This window comes from Taurulus bubalis (genome assembly GCF_910589615.1).
Source record: "Taurulus bubalis genome assembly, chromosome: 1".
NCBI classification, from domain to species: Eukaryota; Metazoa; Chordata; class Actinopteri; order Perciformes; family Cottidae; genus Taurulus; species Taurulus bubalis.
Window position 1 is genome coordinate 21,954,437 of NC_136589.1, and position 19,532 is coordinate 21,973,968.

The 19,532-nt window shown below is 44.0% G+C and overlaps 1 protein-coding gene across 1 annotated transcript in view; it reads left to right on the forward strand.

Annotated features, from left to right (window-relative positions):
- The window catches only part of LOC306735377 (uncharacterized protein), a gene marked incomplete at its 5' end in the record, with an annotated part of 69,496 nt that overhangs the window by 22,541 nt on the left and 27,423 nt on the right, over nucleotides 1-19,532 (forward strand). Inside the window, one exon of the mRNA XM_079216837.1 lies at nucleotides 1,611-2,939. Within this exon, the coding sequence (XP_079072963.1) occupies nucleotides 1,611-2,939 (1,329 nt within the window). The remainder of the gene's footprint in view (nucleotides 1-1,610; nucleotides 2,940-19,532) is intronic.

The window sequence follows — 19,532 nt, forward strand, 5'->3', positions numbered from 1 at the left end:
AATATGCGGTGGTCATTTCCCCATCAGGGGTTCAAGTAGTCTGCTAATAGGCATATGTTATGTTTGTGTGAAGCACAGAGCTTGTTGTACTCACGACTCACGGTGGAATAAAAATCTTTCCAGATATCCACATTCAGACAAACTCTTAGAAGCCTTTAATCTTGACCGGGAAATAATCCTAGTTTTGCTCAATTAATGGTCGTATATGGGATCGAACTAGCTCCCTTAAAGGAGACATGAAATGCTAATTTTCAGGTTCATAATAGTATTTTAGGTTTCTACTAGACCATGTTTACATTCTTTAGTATTAAAAAACACAATATTTTTCTCATTCTGTCTGTCTGAATATACCTGTATTCTCCCTCTGTCTGAAATGCACCGTTTTAGTGGTCAAAATAAAATTGGCTTCAAAATACATAAATGGCGCACCTTTGGAGAGTTTTCAAGCCGTGGGTGGAGATACTCAGATGGGATTGGGGGTTTATGATATGTCCACTTTAAAAGTATGTTCCACTGATTTATCAACACTTTATGGACATTTATTGATTTGTGTACAATTTAATTTAACTAGGACCACGATTAATAGAGATGGGCGAATCTGTTCTAACGTCATCTGAATCTGCTCGTATTCATAACTCATCCATTCACCAGCCACACAAATTCATTATTTTCTTCAATTTAGAGAGCCAGACCTGCATGGACATTTCACTCCACCTCTAACAATCCCTGCGACTGTTGCTTTTTGAATGATGTATTGTATGGATGTACAAGTGTTTTCTTTAACAATTGATCAGAGAGGCTGTTTTCAGTCATTATTCAAGTTTCTGTGCAGCAGCCAAGTCACTGCAGCGGGTATTGTGGAACATTTAAGCAGCAAAACTAAAAACTGTAGTTATAAACTATAAATACAAAACGGGACCAAATGTTTAGTTTCGGAAATAATCAAAATAATCTCTCTTAATGGGGAAGCACTTGCCTGATGAAAACTGAAGCTGTGTGCTCTATGCTTGCTATGTTCACATATTAGAGAATGTAATAAATATTTCCCCCATCAATGAATTTCATTTCACCCACACTCAACCTATCCGTTATTAATCAAAATGTTATTATGACCCAACACGCTTGGCAATAACTCACTTACGTACAATAAACATACATTTAAATACGTGAAATCACATTAAGTATTCAGAGATATCGTTAAAAACTCATTTTCATCCCAAGTCCCTGGGTAAGACATAAATGACCTTATACAATGTTTAAATGTTTAAAACTGACTTTGATGGAGTCCCCCTTTAGGAAATACGGACAGCTCAAATTTCCAACAATAATATGTGCAAACAATCTAAGGGACTGCATTCAGCCTCTAAGTAAGCACACCCAAGTCTTTACAAATACTGACACATTCACAAGGAGTATAGATCTTAACTTTTGATTAGACCAGTCTTTACACTCCCATAGTGCCATGAAACAGTAAACAATGTATACATGAAGTAGTGACAACCACCTACGCTGACCACAATCTAATGGCTTTTCCGGCAGCTGATTCTCTGACACAGTATGTGATTGGTTCCTCCTCTTATAAAATCCTCACCCCCCCCACCCCTCGGCAGCTCCCGTCCTCTCTCCGAGCTGCTCAATGGACGACAGCAGTCCCACCTCCTCCGCCTCCGAACCCCTCAGCCCAGAGAGAGTGGGGCCGGGGAGCGAGGCTGGCAAGGAACAGCAGAGGCGGCGGAAGAAGAAGAGGAAGGGCCATGACCATGTCTACGACTTCTTGGCAAGCCAGGAGAACAACAATGGCCAATCAGACACGCATGGGATGCAGGATAAGGGCGGACCGGAGGAGGACGAGGAGGAAGACGAGGAGGAGAACTGGGAGTGGGAGATCAGAGAGAGTGGAGGAGGGGGTAGAGTGAAAGGTAGGAAGACTAAGAGTCGGGCAAGACTCCCAGAGGAGTGGGGAGTGCCCCAGCAGTCCAGCTCCTCTGCGCCGGCTACAGTCGCTCCCACCTGGGCCACAACTGCCAACTCTGGTCCTTTTGACTCCAAAACTCCAGATTCCAATCCCAGCCCTGTTTTGCCCTCTGGCCCTGCGCACATACCCAACAGTTTCTCCAACCGTTCCCATGCTAGCCTTGTAACAGATGCTTTTCCACGCTCTTATGAGCCGATGTGTGTGGACGATTTCCCCATGTGTGATAAAGATGTCCCAAAAGCAAATCAAGAGAAGGTTTTGGGGGGCAAACCTGAACATAACAGTACAACGGCTAGTGTTGCCATCAAGAGTACTCCAGCTGGGGATGTTAGTGGTAGTCTAGCATTGATGACCGGGGACAATCTGAGCCCCGTCTCCCAGACCTTCTCCTTCCTGGATTCAGTCCTCCAGACCCCTCCAGGCTCCACTCCTGACTCACAGACCACCACCCCTATGACCAACACCCCTTCCCTTGCTACAGCTACCCTGACTAAGACCACCCCAACAGAAATAGGCATCCCTGCTTCACAAGCCACTTCTGTTTTGAACTCTTTCAAGATCACTCCAAACCTCCCTCCTGCTTCCGCATTTTCCACCAACCCATCATCGTTAGTTTCTGTCGGAACACGCCCACCAGCGACTGCGATGGGATCAGCCCTCAACGTGGATGCCAAGCCGTTTGTCCCCTTAGCCACACTCTTGTCCTACACAGCCACCCCAAGTTTGACTGCAGCTACTGTGTCCGTTACCACTTCAGCCACGCCCCTTATCCCCTCAGCTTCTCACTGTAAGAATGAAGCCACCCCCACAGTATCGTCAGACACTCCCCCAAAAAGTGTAGCCACGCCCTTTAGCTCAGCAAAAGCCACTTCCCCACCCCTCATCACCCCCGCAGCCCCTCCTTCTCTCCCTGCACACTCAGAACACCAGGAGTCCTCGCCGCCACAGCTCCCCCCACTGGAAGGTTGGTGAACTACAGGGAAGATTATGAATGACATGGGGCAAATTTGAATGAAATCGTTATAGGCTAGGCTAGCAGGAAGTAGCTACTTTTTGTCTTCCTCTATGCATGGCTCTTTGTCTGTGGATTGAGTACCAGGCCTGCTTGGTGCTTGATCTTTTTCTTTATGTATGTGTAATAACCAGGGCCAGAGACATAAATGCAGAGCAGCTCAATTGTTAATCTAATCCAAACACAAATCCTTTATTTATTTTTTACCAGAGAAACATTTGTGTCCAGATAAATCACTCTTCCTAGCTGTTGGCAAGAGGGTGGGACACAAATGTACTGTGCTGGTCAGGCCCTACATGAAAGTTGTCTGATTTGACTTCCTTCTGCCTGCCTCTGTGTTCCTGTTACCATGTTCCTAACAATGTTATCACTTGACCTGCTGCTTCTGATAGCTCTGCTATCTTTGCTTGCTCCACTGTCTACTGTTTCATATGATTGTCAGCTGCCCTTGTTCCTCCCACTATCTCCTCTTTGTCTATAGAAACACAAACATGACCATACAACATAGTTGTTAAAGGTTGCAGTAGGGCGATAGTACAGAAGTTAAAAGTAGACATGACTGTGACCGAGACAAGTGAACTGGTTTGCCAATAATGTAAAACATGGTTTAGGTTTAGGTTGGGGATACACAATCTGCAGTTGTCCAATTGTCTTGATGCCTCTTGGGTTTATTGTGTCTATATTTTGTGTTTCTATTGCAACTGTTTCTAATGTATGTAGCGTCATTCAGAGACTCAATGATCATTTTTCTGTTATTAATATTTGTAAGAGACTTTAGGACATTGAGAATTAGCAGCAAATTGACACATGCTACCCACTTAATATAAACTTAACCACTTAACCCAATTAGAATAAGCTAATATTTCCTAAAACACTTCCAGTCAACTATGAATCGAAACCAAACAACTCCAGGTTTAGGCAACAAAACTACTTGTTAGATTGAGGAAAATTGTGTTTTGTGTTCAATTAGGTACGCTTGTTAAAACTTGCGTAACTTGGCTTTAAGTACGTTTAGTCTTTCGGTTCCAAACGGGACAAGTACAGGGGTCTCCCAGGTGAAAGTCCTGTGCTTGTTTGACCCAATACATTATTTTAACCCATTAGACAAGAGTTTGACAAAAATATCTCTCCCCTTGCTTGATATCTTCCAATATGCAACCACCTGTCAGTGACCATAGTTCCCATGCTTAAATCCGATGATGACAACTGAACCACCTCCATAGAAACAGAGTTAACACAATGAAGGTCACAATATGTTGCTCAAAACTATGGAAGACATCCAATATGGAAACTTAAAATATTTCTGTCACACTGTTACTGTGTATAGTCAAGGTGAATAATAAACCCTCAAGCTCAAGGTTAACGTATCTTTATTTTTACTCCTTTAACTCCTGCAATGCAAAGATCCAGAGCAGTTGTTAACTGCAGACTCTTGACAAGTCTGAGAAAGTTTTGTTTGTGACATGTGGTGAACCAAACAACCATGTAGTGACCAGCAGAGTAACGTATGCCCTTTTGGCCTGCCTGGCCTCTCGTACGCTGGGGTAAATCCTTAGATGACCTCAGTTGAATGCTTCTTCCTTCTGATGATGCTGGGTTTCTATCCTGCTCTGGCGACATCACCACAGTCTAAAATGTCCCGTAGTCTCTAAAACATCCCATAGTCTCTAAAACATCCCATAATCTCTAAAATGTCCTTTAGTCTCTGAAACGTCCCATAGTCTCTAAAACGTCTCGTAGTCTCTAAAACGTCCCGTGGTCTCTAAAACGTTCCATAATCTTTAAAATGTCCTGTAGTCTCTGAAACGTCCCGTAGTCTCTAACTTACTTTTGAAGCACATTAACGATTTACATTTTCTGTGAGAAGTTCTTAGGCATTGATGTTGGATGTTAAAGTGTGTTTTATTGCATTGAAGCTTTGAAACTGTTTTTGAACTGGCTGACCGTTGTCTTTTCCTCTACCCCCCCCCCCCCCCCCCCCCTCCCCCCCTCCTTTTTTTCATGACACCAATCACACGGCCTTGATCAACAGGTAAGACACGTTTCTTTTTTCCAGTTTGCATGTTGGATTCTCATATGGAACAAATATGACAGTGGATGATTTGCATATAAAGTAGTCATATTAATATAAAGTCAAATTGACTAAACACAAGCACAGGCTTCTAAAAGAAGTATGACAGAGTTGTTGGCACTGTCTACTGTTGCTGTGATGTTGAACTGCATCCGAGTTGTCATCAGCAAAGTACGACATATATCAGCATATTATGTTCTTCTGGTACAAACTGCATTCTTTTTGGGGTTGAGGCGCCTGAGGCTTCTTGGTACGCTGCGGCAACATTGGGAAAATACACTTTCCGGCATTAGTTCCCAACCTGGGGTCTGGGACCCCCCTCAGGGTTGCGCCCGAATTTGACTGTTCTGGGGTTGTAAAAATGTAAGTTTGCACTTAAACCAAAATCGTAATAATACACTTCCTGGATAATTTATCTCAAGGTCATTATGTTAAACTATTTAAAATATATATTTTGTCCTCACTCTACAAAATAATCGTCTACTTAAGAGGCCACATTCTTTTTTGACACAGATTGTCTGCACAGTTGCAAATAAAGATCAGCCTACACTAATATTTGAAGTTTCATACAAATTGTAAAGTTAGATTCCTCTGGTGACTGCGTAGGTTTCCTCTCCGACCCGTATGATCAAAACATTTCCAATAACTAGTAATAAGAGTTATATTCTTGAAAGAAAGTTGATTTAATTCTAAAAAGACTCATTCAATATGCTGAAATCACAGTTCCACACCATTCTTAAACACAGTATTTCTGCTCAGTTGCAGAAAACGATCCGGCTCCACTAATAGTGTTATAGGTATTAGCTTCAAGGTAAAAACCTCTCCCCTCGGGCATTAGATGTCAGCATGTAGCCGCAGAAAGATGAGTCATGTTGTACACACTGGGTCAAATTCACTTTTCGCAGCAAAATAAAACTAGACAAATAAGACAAAAAAAGAAATCGTGCAAATCTCAAAGCACCCGCCAAGGGTCTGTGCCAAATAGGCTGTATTTGATCTAACGTGAGCAAACTATTTGTCTGCTTGGGTCTATTGGTGAGGTCCACTTTTCTTTTACAAGGCATTTGCATCCCATCACTATCGCTTTCACACAGTGAAAGCTGCGAATGAATGAAGTTATTAATGATTTGTGTGACAGGACACGCCCTCCACCAGATGACATTACTTGGACAATAATTCTGTTATACTTCACACCACATATATTGGTGTTAGACTACTGTGGGTTCAGACAAATGAGCACTACTCTACGCTCCAATGGGAAATGCAGCCAAAGCAGCTTCTGTCTCGTCAGTCTCAATGAGCAGAAGAGCCACAGAGCTTCAGAGAAGCTCTGTGGCTCTTCACCCAACCACGCAGCTCTTCGTCGGTGTGTCTTTTTGTTGGTTGAAACGCTGTGTCTGCTGCAGAGGACAGCAGCACTCAGGCTGTCCACTCTGTGTATTCAGTCAGCACTAAGTGGTTCCTTCTGTAGCTGGTCCTCCCTCAGTGCTGGACCTGACTGAGATCTGGTTCTGCTGCAGCACAGCCACACAAACCTCACAGGGTCTGAAAAATGAAGGTTATTAACGCGGCCTTGTGTGTTCATTTTTCAAACGAACGCTCTGGCCAAGTACAAATTGAGCCTTTAATATTTATTAGCCCATGAAGTAGTAATCACTAAATGTGTGGTTTAGTTTGTAATAATAACCTTTAAAAATTGCTGCTCCTTGCTGGAGAGTTTCCGCACTGCACATCTCAACAATTCTTTATTGACATGTGTTGATTTAAATGTCAAATTACTGTGCAATTATGCTGTCAATGTTAATATCTATGCTGTAGATCGGTGTGACGCAAATATACTGCAAGCATTCAATTTTTTTATGAGAAATTGGATCTGTAGCAGGTGTGTGGCACCACCTTTATGCCGTGTTCACACCGGACGCGACGCGAATTTGCGGCGCCGCGTCCACCGCCGAAGTTTACTCGCGCGAGTAGAAAGAGGGTGTTCACACCAAACGCGAATTTGCGGCGCAACCAAAGGGCCGTGGCTTAGCTCTGTTGCTTGCCTCTGTGAGAGACAAGCGACTAAGCTTTCATTTCCGCTATCGACCATGGAATAAATAACCACTAGTTCTGCTTTATACTTGTTGTGGAAGTCCCAAACATGTCGGAACATGAAACGCCCTCGTATTTGGGTTCATAACATCATCCGTAGCCGCACACAGCTCGGTGAATTTCACCGACTCCTCCAGGAACAGCGTCTCGCGTATCTCCGTAAAACGATACCGATTATGCCATCCACCATGGAAATAACCACCAGTTCTGCTTTATACTTTTTGTGTAAACTCCACATATGTCGGAACATCAAACTCCATGGTGTCTGGGTTCATACTATTATCCGTAGTCCCACAACAGCGTCTCAATGAAGCCGCTGTCAGCGCTGGTTCAGGCGGAGCAGCAGCAGTTTCATTCAGAAACGGGGAGACGGCGGTGGTGACGGGCGGAGCTTCTCAACGCTGATTCTCAACGCTGATTGGCTGCCGCAACTTTGCGTCACGCAATTTCTCCGCCAGAGTTGGGATAATTCAACTCACGTGAATTCGCGCCGCGTCCTTCGCTTTGTTCGCCCCAGGTCAAACGTTCTGTTCGCGCCGCCTCCAACGCGTCTATCTCGCCGCACATTCGCAAATTCGCAAATTCGCGCCGCAGCGCGTCTGTGGATTGACATTACATGTAAACTGGTCGCGCCGCAAATTCGCGTCGCGTCCGGTGTGAACACGGCATTAGAAACACCCTTTCCTCACTTATGACTTTTTTATAAGATATTTAAAGATTTGTAAATTCTTTGTCTTGGGTATGCAGCCATAAATCAAGATACTTTTTTGTAGTATCTTGACGCAGAAGGTTTGCGCATGGTGAATGTCGTAACGTGGTAAAAGTTGTCAAACGGTCAGTTTACTCTATAAGACGTGGCGTTGTGAAACAGTCAGGGTTAACGTTAAAACACCTGGTTAATAGGTTTAGGCAACAAAATACTCGCTTAGGGTAAAAAAAGATCATGGCTGGGCTGTAATGTAACTTAAGGTAGTGAAATAAAATAAAATGACTCAGGGACGTAGCGTAACGTGACATAATGTCTTCTGTAAAAAACCTTTGGTTTCCCATGTGACATGAATGCATCTGATTAAATGTCCCGTGTTCTGTTGAAGGCCTCCACCCACCCTCCCTCCCGTCTTCAGCTGCTCTTTCTACCGCGTCCCTTGCTCTGAGCATCTTAATCGTGACGTGGATTGGTTTACAATTGAAGTAGTTGAAGAGCCTGGTGCATCTCATATGTAGGCTGAGGAGGCCTTATGCGTAGGTATCAATACGCCGAGGCGTCTTGGGAGTGAGAGCAGGCTGAGTTTATACATTCTGAGGTCATTCCAAGTTCCTCTTCTTTCTTTTTTTTTACCATTTTGCAAAATCTCAAATGTTTTTTTCAAATGTATTGGATTTCTTTTTCCAATTTGTATTGAATCAGTTAGCTGTTTACTACTACTTGTGTACATGCTGCCTTATCCACAATGCCAGGAGTAAACTGTGGAGAAAGTTGTAAACAACTCCCAGGTTGCTAAAAGACCCAAATTCCACGACCTCAGTGTTGTCACTGATGTCATGCGTCTGGAGTAAACAAGTAACAGTTTCAAATGGACACGTGAGAGGTGACTCACACACTGCAGGTGCAGAGCTCTTGTTGTCCAGCGAGAGTTATAGAGTTAATAGAGTTATTGATATCTGACTGCTTCCTCTGACTGCTTCCTCTGCTATATGTAGAAGCTTCTGTATGTGTGTGTGTGTGTGTGTGTGTGTGTGTGTGTGTGTGTGTGTGTGTGTGTGTGTGTGTGTGTGTGTGTGTGTGTGTGTGTGTGTGTGTACGTGTGACAGGCGGGGACAGGCGGGTGTTGTGGGTTCGGGCTGCCAAACACTGCAGATAGATCATTGTGTTGCTGTGTGTGTGTGTGTCGCTTATTGAAGCGTCCTGGGGGTGCAGGGGGAGGCGGGTGGTGGGCGTTGAGTCTCAGCGCTGCTCCTTGGCTCCATCAGGTGGCCTGCTGGGAGAAATGCAGAGCGGTTTGACTGGGATGCAGCCGGAGCTCATCACCAGCAGGGCCCTATTCTTCGTACCTGATTTACTGAGTTCGCCGGATAATTTTCAGGATAAGATGACGCAGGTCAGGCTTTTCGGTTCTAGAAAAAGTTTAGAAGTTTAGAAAAGTTTAGGAAAATCACCATAGCAACACATCGAAATCCCTTAACCTGCTCCAGAGCAGGTTTAGTGAAATTCACTGGATAAGCTGGCCAAATATTAGTTTTATAGGGAGCGAGTTCTTCAAGATCGCCAAGATCCGTTCTCACATCATGATGACTTCATGTACGCGGCGCATTAGATTCTGCCGAGTCCTCCTTGAGTCGTACATTAAACACCACAGCGCAGCAGAGCATCGCTCGTCTCACATACTGTATGCAGACTGGATCACAGTGACTCACAGACTTCATCACAGTCTTTTGGTTTTTTTTGCGACTGGTACATGTTTGTACAGTGTCTGCGATGGGGAGAACATCGGGAAAGCCGCTGCATGACGTGCTGTTCATAACGTTTATTTAGCGCTTAAGAAACTTATGGATGTGTTAAAGCACTCATAATTATATGACGGTGTTATTAGTACACCATACATATCATTATTGTAGAAAATGATTAAGGTACTCATCCGCCCATACACATATTCAAACTCCTATTATATGGTAATCTACACATACATGTATATACGCATAAAGTACATATATATCCTCATAAGTATATATTAATTCGCCAGCAGGCACATTTAAATAAATATAATCTGATTGATTTGGGTGATGAGGCACTTAAAATTAGCCGATACATTTTCCCAACACTTACGTATTTAACTTGATATTTTGCGACGCTTATGTGACTCTAGCCCGACCAGCGGAGGCGCCGTTATGCTGCATTCACAAACAGGAAGTGTTGCGAATATTCGCTACGCTTTGGATGTGAACCTACCATTAGACTTTGCCATGATATAGACTTAAATTCATCATATGTAGTCATGATAATCTCCTGCTCCTCCATGGAGAAAAGAGACGCTCTTTTTCTGAGTTTATTTATAATTTTATCGTTTGAAGATCATCGTATCTGTGTTCGACTCCTCCCCCTTCTGAAGAGGAGCGTGCACGAGCATTTATCCAGATGAATGACGTCTGGTTCGAATGAACGAGACTGTTTGAGGGTGGGTCAACCTTTAAAGAACCGGGAAAGCCTGATGTCAATCATCTCGCTAGTTTAAGATGGATAATAGGATATTTTTGGATCGACTTTGTTGAACCATGTACGAAAAATACCCCCCTGATTAGAATGAACCTTTATTGATCCCCAGCGATGAAATGGCTTCTGGTGGAAAAGACTTAATTTATTGAGGAGTATTAGACGGACTGGCACCTGGATTAGGGATATACAAATATTGGAGGGATTTCCCAAATCTCAAGGCCGTATTTGGGAAATCCCTCCAATATTTGTATATTTATTTTCGAAATATGTTTTCATTTTTTTCCATATTTGAGTTTGCTCATGTGATGAAAAGGTAACTGTGGTGAATTTCCTTTTGAATCGCTTTCATTCAAAGGTGATCAGCCATTACTGTTGAATAAAGATAACAGGATTATTTAATGCATTGGATTACAAGTCTTCTGATCGACTGTTTAGCTCATTCATCAAGCACCAAAACATTTGCCATTTTCTACTTTCAGCTCCTCTAATGTGAGGATTTGCAACATATTTTTTTGTTAAATTGAATATCGGTGGGTTTTGGACTGTTTGTGAGATAATAAGACGTCGCCTGGGTCTGTGGGCACTTTTCAGAATTCTCTGGCATTTCATAGCCAAGCTATTAATCAAGATAACGATCACAAGTTATCATCGAACAATAAAAATTAGCGTCACAAACTGTTGAGATGGAACTATTGAAAGGTTGTGTTTTTTTTATCTGGGGCCGATTGGAAATGAGTTTTAATAAGGACGGGCTTTTCAATTTAGTTGATTTGCTTCTCAAAGGTGTGTGACATCTGGGGATCTGTATGACATCAGCGGTGCGGCTCGGCCTCTCATCACATTACTAGATCAGACCGCTCATTCTTCACGAGGGCTCATTTCATTTCCCTGCGTGTGATGGATCTATAAACCTAGACACAGATCCCCCCACTCCGCCCAGCTTCATGATGCCGGTGCATGGTGGGTTAATGAAATCCTCTTTCACTGCGGGGTCTCATGTGGGACGCCTTAATGGCTGGATGGGAGGTTGACGTCTGTGTCTATCTTTTATTTCCCTCACCTTGTCTTCGTAACTGTGAATTTAGAGTGATTTATTGTGTTGTTGTTGCTGAATGCCTATAAGTTCTTCTTCCTCCCGCCTGCTCTCCTGCCAACTCGGACTCATGGACATGTACTGAGACGTAGAAGCCCAAAGACGTGCCAATCTCTGCAGGTTTTATAATTGATGTTTTCTTGATTTTTATGTCGATTAGGTTGATTTTTTTGGGGGGCTTTTTTAAGCAGACCACAGAGAGACAGACAGGCCAGGCAGGTGACAGAAGGAAGAAGTGGGTCCTCCCTTTCTCCATCCTTTCGCTCCGATCTCCATCTTTTATCTCCGCTCCTCTGTCTGCTCGTCTGGATTCATTTATTTTAATCTCCCATCCCCCCACCTCTCTACTTCCACCTTCCCCTTTCCTCCCTTCCTCCTGTGCATCATACTTCATCTGTATCTATCCCGGATTCCTCTATCTTCGTCCTCTCCCTATCCCTCCATCCTGTCGTTCTCTCTGCCCTTTCTGTCTCCTCCTTCCACGTCACGTCTTCCCCTTCCCCTGCCCAGACTCCCTGTGTCTCTGCGGCACCGTGAGGATCGCTGCATTGGAGGCTGGGGGGGGTGCTGGGGAGGGGGCGTCGTCAGGGAGACATGGAGAGGCGGTTACCATGGAAACAAAGAGACTCAGCGAGCGAAGGGATGGAGGGAGAGAGAAGGGGTGGACTGGGTGTGACAGTCGGTGAGGTCGAGGAGTAAAAATAGAAACGCTCTCCTCCTCCTCCTCCTCCTCTGCCCCCCACATCTCTCCCCCTCCTTGTCTCTCTGCCCGGCGCAATAGGCAACCAGCTGTAGCATTCTCTCTCTCTCTCTCTCTCTCTCTCTCTCTCTCTCTCTCTCTCTGTTCCCTTCATCTCCAGCTGATGTTCAACAAGCTGTGACCTTCAGAAGGAGGACTTACAGTGACCTCTGTGATTCTTGCATGTGCGGAGAGATGAGCGTCCGATTGCATTCGACTTGTCGACTGCTTTTTCTAAATATATTTATTGTTATTTCGCTCCCCCTGCTTTTGAGCCTCATTTGTCCTCCTCTGTTGGTTTCCCACAGAGTGCCTCCCTGGTCCAGCTTGTTAGCTGCCAGAGTTTTACTTTGAGAGGTTTTTACAGTTTCACTTAGGGGAAGCCATAGGTACAAACCTCCCATTTATAATCATTCAAGTTTTTCAGATAGGATTTTGCACCAGCAGCCATTTCATAGGCAAAATACAGCCATCTGACATGAGCATACTGATGAAAAGAAGGATAGGAAACAGCAGGAGCAAGGGAATCAGGTGTATAGGTGTATACGAATTCTACTTGTGTTTTCAAAGACAATTTTGCACAGAACTGTTATGATATGATATGTTATGAATATGCCAGAGTAGCTAAAATATAAACTGTAATATATAAAATACAAACCGTATGAAACAATAACGGTCAAATTGTATTGGAGCACAAGAGATAAACAAGCAACAGCACTATTTAATTGAATTCCCCCCATTATCCGAACCGCTTATCCTATTTAGAGTCGCGGGGCGCTGGAGCCGATCCCAGCTGACTTTGGGCTAAGGCAGGGTTCACCCTGAACAGGTTGCCAGTTCATCGCAGATTTTATTGAATTATCTAAATACATTTTTAATGTTTCTCTGCAATGTGTGCACACGCTCGATTGTGTGGCTGTAATCTATTTGATGAAACTGGTGAATGAATGAGAATGAAACCGTCCTATAGTATCTGTCAGACAGAACCAGCAAGGAAACATATTAATACATTTAGAGAATAAGATTGGTGCTATTCTGTCATTTGTATTGTCAACAAATCCCATGACACGCCATGAACAACAACAATGTGTTGGCCCATCTCTCAGTCATTTCCAACTCCCCTCCCTTCTCTTTTGGCACATGAAGGTGCAGGCGGCCACTTGTGTTTTTCTCGAGCGTTACTCAAACAGTAGGACATAGTGCATCTGTTGGGGACTATTTTCATCAGCAGATGAATCCACATTTGGCGGTCTGGTGAGAGTTTGGGTCAGCGGGGTAGCGCATGCGCCTGCTTTGAATTCTATCAGCTGAATGAATGGCCATTAGATCTGATATGAAGATATTGGTTAGAAGGGGCCTTGCTACACTTAAACTGTACTTAAATAGTCACATACATACGTGCATTTGACCTGCACTAAGCATATAGGAGCAGTAGGCTGTGATAAAGCGCCTAGGGGAGCAACTTGGGTTTCAGCGTTCAAGGACAGGACGAGGGTGGTGATTACGACCCGTTTTGCCCACTGAGCCATGGCCGACCCCGTCTGAATCTTTATATTGGTTTTCAACTGATAACAGAGAATATGTTGATGGTAATGAAGGAATATTGATGAGTTTTTGGGACAACAATGGAGCTCCATGGCACAGAGGAATAATATATATATATATTCTGAACGGTACTGTTACTCGCTCAGAGAGGCCCAAACAGTAGCGTGTGATCCAACGAACCGGAAGCAAAAACCTAAAAGAAACCAATCCCTGAGGGAGACGAAGGGAAACCTGTGCTAGCGGAGCCAACGTTCCCAGTGTGCACTGGAACGAGAGAGGACATCTCTGGATGCAGGGATACAGGGGCAGCAGCAGGAGTATCTGTCAAAGGTCACTGCCACACAGGCTTCCAGACATGACAGTCCAACAGAGACCCAATGAACACACTGCACCATCACCAGCTGGGATCTGATTTGATCGCTATCACAAGAAAGGGATGAGGAGAGAATTGGAGACATCTGTTAAATCTAGAAATCCCTCCGCTTTAACCCGAGAGCCCGTTTGAATGTAGCACAAGCCTGACCCCAACTTTACCAGAAGGATGTTCTTGCATAATGACCACCCCATTGCAAGTCTATTGAGACCGAACAACGCTCTAATGTCTCCCTCTCCCTCTGCCGTTACAGTAGACAAATTGTTTATGGAGGTATTATGTAATGATACTCATTCATTTGCGGTCACGCTTGACAGGCTGCTCTTGTTATGCTGGCACAGGCCCCGGGTGGGTTGGGGGGTGAAGTGGGGTTGTTGGGAGGCAGTCAGCTGTCCTGCACAGCGAAAGAGCTTCAGTGTTTCTCATCAGGCGTTTGTTTAAGATCGTGTTTCAAAGGCAGGGTCGAGACCCCGGGATGTCTCACTGACACCTGATAACTCGTACTGCTGCACACTCCTGTCTTATTGTTCTTTTTAACTCTGTTTGGCTCTGTTTGTCTTCTGAGGGCACTTTCTCTTCTCTTGTCACCTTTAACATTGCGAAGGCTCCAAGATCCCAATCTTGGTTCCAGATAGACATGGGACAGTATACTTGTTGTTTTTATCGCGGATGGCCATGAAAAACACTCGGACTGAGTTGATTGTGGTAAATTTCTATTGTTGGGATAATCTTGAAGGTCCTCACTAGTGACTTGAAAGAGCTGAAAAATGGTGCCTGATTTAAAAAGTACAGGATTTATCATGCAAGAAAAAGAAGACTTACACGGTGTTGCTATTTATATAATTATTTACCTGTTTTGACTGTCCTTTATTTTTGAAGGGGTACCTTTATGATTCATGATTATCTTATTTAGGATTGTTTGTTTTTCAGTAAAAACTAAGATGTGTCCTCTCTGTGATGCAATAAATAAATAGTGATACCTACATGTTTCAGTACCAGCTTTAATGACATTTTGATGATTATCGGGATAATATTGCAAATCTCAATTATTTTGGCGGGGATAACCGTGATGTAAAATGTTCATATTGTCCCATGCCTCGGTCAAGAGTAGCACTCATTAGCTGGCAATGCTTCGGATGGCGTAGGACTCGAAGCGAAGAAAACTGCCATACTTAATGTCGAGTTGCTAGCTATTATTGTATTGGTAATGTTTGTAGACATAGAGTCAAATGATAGGAAAAGTTCAGGTTAGTTGAAGAACACAAAAAGCAGATTTTCATCCATCACCTAAACAAATGAATTCCACACAATTCCGTTTTCAGTTCAATTCAGTTTTATTCCAAATGTAGATTATAAAATGCATAGCATATAGATGCGTTACATTCTGAATATATTTTCTAAAATAGAGACTGATAGATGAGATAGTGTGGTTTACCCAGAGTTTATTTCCCCCTGTTGAACATGACCTTGGTGTTTGGGAAAGATTACCCAATGCTTTAAGCCAGAAGAATTGCCGGTTCAAGTAGAAATTCGGTCGGGAGAGAACACTGAATCCGAGATGGTGGCACTCCTCGAAGCCATTTTATGCTCTCTGCGTTGAGCATAGAGTCGGTGAAATGAGCGGTGCACGGATCGTCATTAGGTCACTCTGCAAAGCAGCATCAGTTAATTAAATGCCTCGAATGTAGTTGAGAATGAGTATATGTAATGGAACACTGGTAGTTAGCTCCTGCACACAGTTTCTCAGTCAAGTCCAGAAAGTCAGTGCTCTGCAAAATAATTTTAATCCTCCTTGCAAAGCTCCAGTATAAATCCTGAGAGGAGTGGAACATGGCACCGCTCTTGAAAGGCTCCGGTTCTTTTCAGGATGGAGGAAATCTACATCGCGCTCGGCCCGCCGTAACTTCCTATAGTCATCGTCTATACATTGAATGAGGTGGCCTAATTAAATTAGTGGTGTGTTGTAGGGGCATCATTACTAGAGCGGCACCATAGGAATTGCCTAATGCCTAGACCATTAAACAGCCATGCAGAGCCATCAGACCTAATGAATCGCAACAGATGAGTCTTTCATCACAGATGGCTATGGACACCCTTTGTTGAAGGCCTGAGCTGAGCTATGTTCACCCCAAAAAAGTGAGGCCAGACTTTACATGAACCCGCATAGCTAACCCAACCAGAGGTCAAATCACGGCAGTGGAGTAGGGCCTGAGCCCGGGATCGGCCCATGTTTGTGCAGTAGAAGAGTTAAATGTCGCCGGACACCTTTTATGGAAACGTGCACAGACCTTGATGTTGAAAACAGTTGATAGTGCTCCATCACCGTGATCCCCATTATGTCTGACTGGGGCTCAAAGTTTTGTAGAGCCAGCTCACGCCTGGCTCTGTGGAACTTGCTTCGTAGCACGCCCCTTTCCATACCCCTAGCGATCTTGTGCGAGCTAACTTTGTGCTACACATGAACAGTCAGTTTCGCACTAATAGTCCGCAGCTGCTTCTATTGTTCAATCAGAGGAGATTCTGTCAACAAAAACAATTAGCTAGAAGTGAATACAGTCAGTATCAATTCAGCTGGCTATATAGCCAGCTGAAGGTCATTCAAGTGGATTATCACCATCACCCTAGCTCAAAACTGTTCAGTGTTAATACAAAGATGCACAATGAGCCTGTCTGTAGTTTTTTTTTAACTGTTAGCTGCTTTGAAAACACACGTATCAAACTGCTAATTATAAGACAGCTTTTGGAGCTGACACATATCGCTACTTGGCAATCCGGCTAATAGGGCTGGGCGGTATGGCCAAAAATTCATATCACGGTATTTTGTAAGATTCTGGCAGTTTCACGGTATATCACGGTATTTTTTTTCCAAATAAACACATTCATTTATTGACGCCGAAAAGGACCGCCACCGCCACTCGCTCGCAACTGGCCAGCAGCTGTTTTGATTGGTACATAGGGAGCTAAACTTTGAGGGATTTAGGACCCAGGGGAATCCCTTGATACTAGTGGCGCATGCGCGGCCGTAATGCCGTGTTCACACCGGACGCGACGCGAATTTGCGGCACGACCAGTTTACATGTAAAGTCAATCCACAGACGCGCTGCGGTGCGAATTTGCGAATGTGCGGCAAGATAGACGCGTTGGAGGTGGCGCGAACAGAACGTTTGACCTGGGGCGAACAAAGCGAAGGACGCGGCGCAAATTCGCGTGAGTTGAATTATCCCAACTCTGGCGGAGAAATCGCGTGACGCAAAGTTGCGGCAGCCAATCAGCGTTGAGAATCAGCGTTGAGAAGCTCCGCCCGTCACCACCGCCGTCTCCCCGTTTCTGAATGAAACTGCTGCTGCTCCGCCTGAACCAGCGCTGACAGCGGCTTCATTGAGACGCTGTTGTGGGACTACGGATAATAGTATGAACCCAGACACCATGGAGTTTGATGTTCAGACATATGTGGAGTTTACACAAAAAGTATAAAGCAGAACTGGTGGTTATTTCCATGGTGGATGGCATAATCGGTATCGTTTTACGGAGATACGCGAGACGCTGTTCCTGGAGGAGTCGGTGAAATTCACCGAGCTGTGTGCGGCTACGGATGATGTTATGAACCCGAATACGAGGGCGTTTCATGTTCCGACATGTTTGGGACTTCCACAACAAATATAAAGCAGAACTAGTGGTTATTTATTCCATGGTCGATAGCGGAAATGAAAGCTTCGTCGCTTGTCTCTCACAGAGGCAAGCAACAGAGCTAAGCCACGCCCCTTTGGTCGTGCCACAAATTCGCGTTTGGTGTGAACACCCTCTTTCTACTCGCACGAGTAAACTTCCGCGGTGGACGCGGCATAACGACTATTGTCATTCTTCGGCAGGCAACAACATTTAATGTTTACAGTCACAGATATATGTACAGCGGTCTGAGCTACTTAGGTCTCACAGATAGAAGTTGATTCATGGTGTGCAAGAAATGACATCGCCAAAATGCATGATGGGTAAAGTCCGCCCACTTTGCTGCACAGGAAAAGACTTCTTCCTGCACAAGAAAAGTATTTCTGTATGGGCGGTGTCATTTACCCAGCATGCCTTTTGGCGATGTCATTTATTGCACACCATGAGTCAAATGAGTTAACATGAGACCTCAGTAGCTCGGTCCGCTGCTCTTTCAGTTTCAAGCTGTGAACATTAAATGTTGTTGCCTGCCAAACAGTGTTGACTGGTATGGCGGTATATGAAAAATTCATACTGTACTGAAACTGGCATCATGTTAGCCCTACCGGCTAACATGATTCACATTTGTGAGTTATAGTTGTTTTGTTCTGCTTTTTTTTTTTTTACAGCGAAGTTAAACCCTTTTTTCATATCATGCCAGGAAGTGGGTTGGTACACATTAACAAACACACTTTTTTTCTTCTTTTTTTCTTTTCACTTATATAGCTCAAATGTGAATTTGAGAGCATTGAACCCATTAGTTGGCATTATCTGTGTCAATGCCTCGCACTGCAGCTCCTCAGCAGGCTAATCTTCAACACATCCCAAGTGTTTCACTGAAAGACGAACAAATCCCTGACGCAGGATGCCTACCTCTGTTCCAGAGTTTACACAGTCAGCGATAATCTGCACTGCGTCTGATTAAAATGAATACGGCCGTGGTGGCATTTTATACAGTACAATTGAATGCTTCCATTCACATTATGTGTATCGAATAAAGAATAAATAAATACCCTATTGGTATCGTAGTTTTTCTTTAAAGACACCATCCCTCTGTAACTTCTATCATCTAACCAAACTATGGAAACAAAATTCCAAATTTAAAGCAACTTTGAAAAGTAACAAAAAAGTCACCGGCACAGCCTTGAATTTCGACTTTGAAGAAGATTTTTCAGAGATGTCTCACTAGTCTGTCACTCTGAATCAACATGTGAACAGTGTCTGTCAAATGGCAACTGAGTAACTGTGACAACCATTGATCTGTTTATGTTCTAGTTTGCCACTTTACATGTGTGTGTGCGATCATGGCTCTTCATGTGTGTCACATTTGTTGCTGGGGGCGAGACACTGACATTTTTGCTCCAGCGAATGAGGGAATATTCCGTGCTGTCATGTGACCGTGTGATGTCAGAGAGAGAGAAAGAAAACAGAGAGAGAGGGAGAGAAAGAGCGAGAGAGCAAGGTGCAATTTAGCCCCACAGCTGATCCGTTCAGTGCTCAGATAGAAGCCGAGACGACCAGACACACACACACACACACACACACACACTCTCACTCTCACTCGCACTCTTTTTGCTTTGCCTGGAAACACACATACACAAATGCACTCCACACACATTAGCACAGTTACACACAATTCGGAGGCATCACCTTGAGATTAAAAAAAAAAAGGATTTATTGCTTCCTCTACTTTCCCAGCTCATAATACTTTGGA